This window comes from Apis dorsata, unplaced genomic scaffold, assembly GCF_000469605.1.
Source record: "Apis dorsata unplaced genomic scaffold, Apis dorsata 1.3 scaffold_220, whole genome shotgun sequence".
Taxonomy (NCBI): domain Eukaryota; kingdom Metazoa; phylum Arthropoda; class Insecta; order Hymenoptera; family Apidae; genus Apis; species Apis dorsata.
This window is the reverse complement of record NW_006263502.1, coordinates 1971151-1978854: the sequence shown is the minus strand read 5'-3', so window position 1 is coordinate 1978854 and position 7704 is coordinate 1971151. Positions and strand designations below refer to the sequence as shown.

Here is a 7704-nt window from a genome sequence, read left to right as displayed (position 1 = left end):
GCAGTGGAAGCGTGCTGGGCCCATAACCCAGAGGTCCGTGGATCGAAACCACGCTCTGCTAAGGAATGTTTAACTTTTTACTTTTTTCTTTTGTGCATTGGTACCACATTCTTACCAAACTCTTCTTACCTACTATTAAATTTTACTCGTTACAAGTGAAATTTAAAGAAAAAAAATACTAAGAAAGCCGATATATAAAACTCAAAAACAATTTGTAATGTAAAAACTGAAAAAAAAATTAATTATTGGGAAATCAACCCCTTTATTAGCAGAGCGTGGTTTCGATCCACGGACCTCTGGGTTATGGGCCCAGCACGCTTCCACTGCGCCACTCTGCTTCGGTGACAGAGCTTGCGAAAAATTGCAGGACGTTTCAAAAAATTATTTTTACACCTTTATCTTCATTTTTCGATTATACGTCTCCAATTCTGCGTATACCTGCCTTCCCATAAACGATTTTACGTACTTACGTGATCTTGTAATGCAAGAAATTTTTTTTTCCACGCGATCCCTGAAACTTACCCCTTCTTCACTGACTATCCCCTTTTTTGTCTGTTTCAGTCCGACATCGTCCATCAAAGCGTATACGAGCTGGTACACAGCGAGGATCGAGAGGAGTTGCAAAGGCAGCTTATGTGGAACTCGTTTCTTCCCAGTGAAAGTGCAAGTCTCCCTTTGCACGACGCCCTTTCACCCCAACACAGTCACCTTTTGGAGCGAAGCTTCACTGTCCGCTTCCGGTGTCTTCTGGACAACACGTCCGGTTTTTTGGTGAGTTTTGGTGTTTGAAATATCACAGATATCTTTTTTAAAAGTTTACAGAAGTTTGTGAAAGATTTTTTTAAAAACTAATAATATTAAAGATAATATTACTTTATCTTTCATCGAATGATTACTTTCCTCCATCTTTTCTCCATTGGGATTCTATATAAAAATAATCGTTATTTTATCGTAATCTCGAAGATATTAAATTCTCTCGTACTAAATTTCTCTTATTAAGATTATTTAAAGATTAATTCAAGATCAAGTTACATCATTCGAAAGACAAAAGAAATCATTTCAATCAACGATCACTTTTTAAGATTATTCAAAATATTCAAATATCTTCAATTTTTTTCAAATCTTTATCTTATTTCAAATTAACATAGGAGTAGATTTCCAAATCCAAAGAAGGAGAATCTCTCGTCTCTTCCCAATATTGTTTGGATATTTATGTTGCCCAGGCCATGCACGTTTCCACTGCTGAGCCCAATCGATACCGGGGGTCTTTAGCTGTGCGTATCTCGCATGCCTGGTCACAGTTCCACGTTCGTTTAAGGAACGTAGACTCGCAACGTAAGCTCTGGTTCATTCATGGAAACCTCTTCGTACACGGTCACGCGAACGAGGATGATCCTTTGACCCACGGAGATATCTTGTACGATATGTATAGACGAGAAATCTTTCTTTCTCGTTTTTCTCACGAATATGTCAAATAACAATTAAAGAGAGAAACCTGTTCGACCCCGTTATTGCGAAAATGTCGCCACTTATCGATCCGATTTTTACGGCATCAAATTTTCATAATTGCAAGCGAGAACAGCGTTTAACCTCAGCTCGCGATAATAGAGTTAATCGAGGAGCAGGGGGCAAGTCTCTCCCTGTAATTACCGCGTGTTTTCCTCGGGCATCCGGCAGTGATGGTGATGGTGGTGGTGGTGGTGATGATGGTGATTGGAATTGCTCATTTTCTCTCAAGAAATTTACGATACCACTCCGCGTCATAATGTATGTATGTCGTAATCTTTCTTGTCATTTTCTTGTCGCGATTTTGATCGAGGGAGGAATTGTTGTTCGATCTTCTTCTTCCTCTTTAAAGAGAGAATAAAATTGATACGAAGAATAATTTCATGCGACAGAGATAATCAACAGGGGATTAGAATAGTTTCGTCGTAAAACTTTTACAGTGTCATTTTTATAAACGCTGAATGCTAATTGGATGACTTTTTCCTTCACCCCTCTCTTCTTATCATCCCATTATTTACCTTCGTATTTGCCAATTATTGAGATTAAATAAAATTTAACTATTAATTTGAGAAATAAAATTGTAAAAATCGGACTCTTCCTTCGATTCCTTTTATCAATCTAGTAGTATTCTATTTTTTTTTTTTTTTTTTTTTTACTAGCGTTTGGACATCAGGGGACGAGTGAAGATACTCCACGGTCAAAACAGGAAAACGGAGGAGCCACCGTTGGCACTGTTCGCCCTGTGCACGCCGTTCGGCCCGCCCTCGTTGCTCGAAGTCCCGCAGAAGGACGTGATGTTCAAGAGCAAGCACAAACTGGATCTCGCGCTCGTGTCCATGGATCAACGGGGGAAAATGTTGTTGGGCTATTCGGACGCCGAACTCGCAAACCTTGGCGGCTACGATCTAGTCCATTACGACGATTTGGCATACGTGGCGAGTGCCCACCAAGAACGTAAGCGCTTCTCCACTCCACGAAAACCAAAAAAAAAAAAAAAAAAATCCATATTCCAATTCAATTCGTTTCATCCCTCGATCGCTTCTCAGTGTTGAAGACGGGGGCCTCGGGGATGATAGCGTACAGATTCCAAAAGAAAGATGGCGGATGGCAGTGGCTGCAGACCAGCTCCAGGCTAGTCTACAAGAACTCTAAACCCGACTTCGTAATCAGCACGCATCGTCCCCTCATGTGAGTGTCTTTTCTTTCGTATCGAGTATAAATAAAATAACCTTCGCGAAACGATTCTCATTCTCATTCTCATTCTTCTCGATGCAGGGAGGAAGAGGGCAGAGATCTCCTCGGCAAACGAACGATGGACTTCAAGGTCAGTTATCTGGACGCCGGTCTCACCAACAGTTACTTTTCGGACAGCGACAGCCTCACCGGTTCGGTGATGACTCCGACCCTCCCCAGCCAACCCACGTCTCAGAGAGTGAACAGGCGGTACAAAACCCAACTGAGAGACTTCCTGTCCACCTGTCGGAACAAACGTACCAAACTGTCCGCGCAATCGTCCGTCTCCCCGCCCGCCACACCCACCGTCGCATCCGTCGACTACCTCGCCGCCGATACCAGCGCCGCCGCCGCGGTCGCGGCGGCATACAGCAACCTGAACACGATGTATCCGACCGCTTACGCGCCCACGGCAGTAGCCGCGACCACGGATCCCTCCTTGACCACGTACATCGGCCACACGGGCAACTATCATCAGACGTTGTACCCTGCAACCGCGTTGGACAACAGGTGAGCCTCATCGATTCCATTAGATAATTATTAACCCTCTCTCCAAACCTGTTTCGCTCGGTCGAACTTCAGATTCAGACCTGTGCGCGTTCGGTGGCCTCATAAGATTACTATAAGAAAATTACTCATAATAATAAGATTACGCCTCATAAGATTACACGTAAAGAGCTTAGGAATCTATTTATGAAGCGATATTTTTAAAAAATCAAATATAAATAAATATTGCCGCAACAATCCCAGTGGTGACTGAGAGTCACCGTTGGAAAGCAAAGGGTTAATGTAATCACACTATCAAGTATAAGATTAAATTATTAATCCAGTACGAGGTAATTAATAATCTTCCATTGTTTCGAAGAAACCATTTATAGTTCGAATGAGCTTTCGTCCTATGAATGAACAAACTCTCTCTCGAATCACAATTATACGTAAATCCTTTTGAATTCCATTTGGAACAGATACCTGACCGCAGCTACGGAGAACCTGTTCCAATACAGGCCCCTGGGCACGTACTACCCCGAGTACCACACGAGCACAGCGTACAACGGCTTCATAGACGTCCCCCTGCCTACGTACGAGACCCACCAACTGGCCAGCAAAGCCGAGGAGAAGCTCTACTGCCAGCAATTGGGCGAGTCGCCCAAGTACAGCTACGTGGAGGCGAGACACCCGAGCAGCGTGAGCGGCTCTCCCTACGCGTCTAGCCCCGTTGCTGCGACCGCCTCGACCGCCATGCAGCAGCAGCAGCAGCAGCAGCAACAGCAACAGCAACAACAGCACACCGCCGACATCGGCATCGTTCGAGCGGGCAGCAGACACTCCCTCGAGGGTGGGGCTGGCTCGTCGAGCAATTCCGCTGGAAGCTCGCCGGTCACAGGGGCTACGAACGGCGTGCTGACGCCGAAAATAGAGGACGTGAAGCCGGAAGTGTACGGGGGCGAAGCGCCCCGGCAAACGGTGCTCATGTGGGGGGCGCCACCCGCTCGCACGCCGCCCAGGAACAACGGCAGCTACAGCCCACCCACGCCTCACTCCACTCACTCGTCCACCCACTCGACCAACGCCACGGGGGGCGGGGGGGATCCCCTCAAGTCGTTGGCGGAAATGAACTCGATGAACGGGGAGTGCAAATGGCGGCAGGCGTCGCCCGGCGAGCAACAGGGCGCGGCGCCCAGCTCGCCCAGGGCCAAGGCGCAGCCGCAGCAGCAGCAACAACACCAACAACACCATCAGCAACAGCAGCAACACCAACAGTACCAACCGGTGACCACGTCTCAGTATCAAGCGGCGGCGGCTGCAGCTGCAGCGGCCGCGGCCGCGGCGGCGAGCACTATCGGATACGCGCACTCGCATCCAGGCCACGGCCACGGGGATACGGGCTCCGAGGTATGGCAAGGAGTGCAACACCACCACCACTACCAGTACTATCCTTACCACCATCACCACCCCGCACCACCAAGGCACGCGCCCCAGTGAGTGTCACAGATGCTGCTGCCTCACGCATTTTTAAAAGTAATTAATACGCGGCCGGGGGAGCCGAGTTGCGAGTTACGTTCTCTAGAGGACCTGGGATTCGAGTAGAGTAGAATTTTTTTTTTTTTTCGTTTTATAGTAAGAGAGAGAGGGAATTATTTGGAAATGTAGGATATTTTTTTCTCAAAGGAGACGCGTAACGTCTGGTCTTTCGATGAACGAGAATAATTAAAAATTGTAAAAATGATATTTGACCGTTGGGCATGCGCGTAAGAAATGCATGAACAATTCTCTCGAATCGTATAGCTATCGATTCAATCATATACTCTGCATGTCCACGTTTTTTATTTTTCGAAGTTTCTTTTATTTTTTTCTCTCTTCGTATAGTTTGATTTAGCTCACTGCACTTACAAGAGAATTTTTATCCGACGCAAGTCGAAAGTCGAGAGAGAATTTTCTACCGACGAATTATTATAGTGATCATTCGATATGAGTAATAATCGAATATGAAATATATATATATACATATATATATATAGGGAGTGAGATGGGTAACGCGAGGGGTTCGAAAGGGGTCGTGGAAGTAACGGGGAAACACGCGGTTTCGGTTGCAGCACGCCCCCGTCAGCTGTGGGAACAACGGGGACAGGAGTCGGCATGGGCATCGGGCAGGACAGCAGCACCAGCAACAGCAACGTCTTGTACCACCCCCCGCACCACCACCACCATCCTCAGCACCAACACGCGGTGGGATCATCAGCGGCGGGAATGGGCCCAACTGTCCCTCAGATTCCAAACCGGACACCGGGAGTCCTTTGCTGTCCATCTCTGAGGTGACTAACACCCTGCTCAACCAATAGCCTCCTCGTCACCTCGGCATCGCTCCGTTTCAGTGATCAAGGTAACTTTCCAATAATGCAAAGAACAATTGACAAACAAATTTAATATATTCACAATGATGATTATACAACAATCGTGATAGATATTACTCGTCCAACTGTGGACGAAAAACCGTTTGTATCGAGAGATAGAATACACTTAGACGATAGAATGAACTTCTATTTTCTCCATAAAAAAATTTCCTCCCCAGTTGGATAGAATAATCATAAAACGTATATGATACATCATATTCTCGATTTTGTTCGCAGGTATCTCTCAGGAGATGGTTTCACCGAGGCGAATCACAAAGCGCGTGACTGTACCATACAGATAATACCAGGTTAAAAGCCTGTCAAAAAGTGTTTCCCCGCTAACGTAACTCGTTACAGTTTGCCACGACGTGTTAAGTTTTCACGAGGGGGGGGTTATCCTCGGGAAGAATTTCGAGTCGATCGCTACGTCGAATCGTGAAATCGCGAAATCGAAAGGCGATGATTACAGGGATATGTATTTCCCTGCATTCGAAACGAGCGGGGGAACCGGTGGAGATCTATGATCCACGTTTCGAACCGCGTTCGCGTGGCAAGTTTTCCGCTGATGGAGAATGATTGATAGAGAATTTCTGCGAGCCGAACGTATGTAATTTAAAAGGTACGTTCGTAATTATGATATCGATATTGGGTTCGGATTCGTGAATGAACGATAGAGATAGTGGAGCGTGGCTAGAGAGCGTTTCCTCGGTCGCGACCGATTTTTCGTAACTTCCTGCTGTTTCGCGTGTAATTATACGGAACAAAAGTGGTCCCCTCCTGCCTTCCACTGTGAAAAATTTTTCTCACAGAGATACGAGAATTCCGAATGCAGTTCCTTGGTCCGGGTGAACGGCGATAGCCACGCTTCTTAACCTTCGTAAAGATTTGCATAGATTGTATTTCGTCGAGGAGCACAAAAATATATGAAAATGATCGCCTCGATCGAGCCTATGTAAAAAGGAGAAACGCAACATTTAAAACGCGGAATTTAGTTTTTTTTTTTTTATTAGGCCTAATATCGTGTGCCGTTACGTACCGTCGTTGCTTTGTTTCATTTCCTTGTTTCGATGTCCTTTTCGCGATGTTTTGCGAACGTTCGCAGTGAGATATATTCCGAAAAAAAAAAAAAAAAAAAGAAATAGGGAGGACTCGCGAGGGGTGGTTAATTTGCGGTGTGACCATTTTTTTTCTTTTTAATGGAGTACACACGATTCTGTGATATGTGTTAGATGTATTTTAAAAGTGCGGTAATTTCTGAAAAGATGTTTTAAGATTTATGTAAAAAAAAGAAAAAAAAAAAGAAAAAAATGGTATCCTGGGAAAAAATCGACTGGGCCGTCTACCTGGTACGTTTTGCCGCACTTGTACTTGTGGAGAGGAATCGAATTATACCTTCGCATATGTAATATTCGCATTTCCCGAATTCGAACTGGATGGACCAAAGTGAAGAATGTGAAATTATCACGTTACTTAATACGTTATTAAACGTTCCTTTTTATTTGCAAAAGTGAAATAATCGTGAACGTGTAATTCGATTCCTGTGCCTACATCGCTTGCGTTTTCCTTTGTCCGAAGAAGAGACAGTTTCCGTATTCCGTTAAACGAAAGAAAAGAGAAAAGAAGAGGAAGAAACAATGGGGAAGGGGGGAAAGTTTTGATCCGGCCGAGCCTCGAGTCTTGCCAATGTTTTTTTTTGTTAATAAGTTTGTAATTTTTGTACTTAATTAATTTATACGGCTATTTATGTACACGCGCGTATATCGACGAGGGTCTAGCGAAGCTAGGCCGAGCCTTCCATAATTTTAGACGTGTTACTCTTATTTCGCGAACGTAACGTCCGTGCTCGAGAAAAACGAGAAGACTGCGCGAACGTAGAGGAATAGGGGCGAGAAGGGGAGGAAGGGGAACGGAAGCGTTCGTGGCGTCGAATCTGTCCGCTTCGAATCTTCGGAGATAGAGAAAAAGAGAAAAGGAAAGAAGAAGAAAAACGAAAAAAAGAAAAAGAAAAAAGAAAAGAAAGGAAAAAATCGTGATTTTATTTTGCGCATACATATCAGAACGAAAGAGGGAGAAG

At 45.0% G+C, this 7704-nt stretch overlaps 1 protein-coding gene and 1 non-coding gene across 9 annotated transcripts in view; one reads left to right on the top strand and one right to left on the bottom strand.

The window, feature by feature from the left end:
* The window catches only part of LOC102681024 (aryl hydrocarbon receptor protein 1), a 143392-nt gene extending 137135 nt beyond the window's left edge, over positions 1-6257 (top strand). For 4 of the 8 annotated variants that reach the window (XM_031510277.1, XM_031510278.1, XM_031510273.1 and 1 more), the window contains 7 exons: positions 562-771; positions 2166-2460; positions 2553-2694; positions 2782-3249; positions 3705-4718; positions 5334-5623; positions 5868-6257. In XM_031510277.1, coding sequence (XP_031366137.1) covers positions 562-771; positions 2166-2460; positions 2553-2694; positions 2782-3249; positions 3705-4718; positions 5334-5556 — 2352 coding nt within the window. In that variant the 3' untranslated portion in view covers positions 5557-5623; positions 5868-6257. Of the gene's footprint in view, positions 1-561; positions 772-2165; positions 2461-2552; positions 2695-2781; positions 3250-3704; positions 4719-5333; positions 5624-5867 lie in introns of those variants that run through there. The other 4 variants (XM_031510275.1, XM_031510276.1, XM_031510274.1 and 1 more) reach the window with 4 other exon arrangements.
* Positions 267-338, bottom strand: Trnam-cau. Its single transcript has one exon. It is a non-coding gene; the product is annotated as a tRNA-Met (tRNA).
* Positions 6258-7704: the final 1447 nt, after the last annotated feature.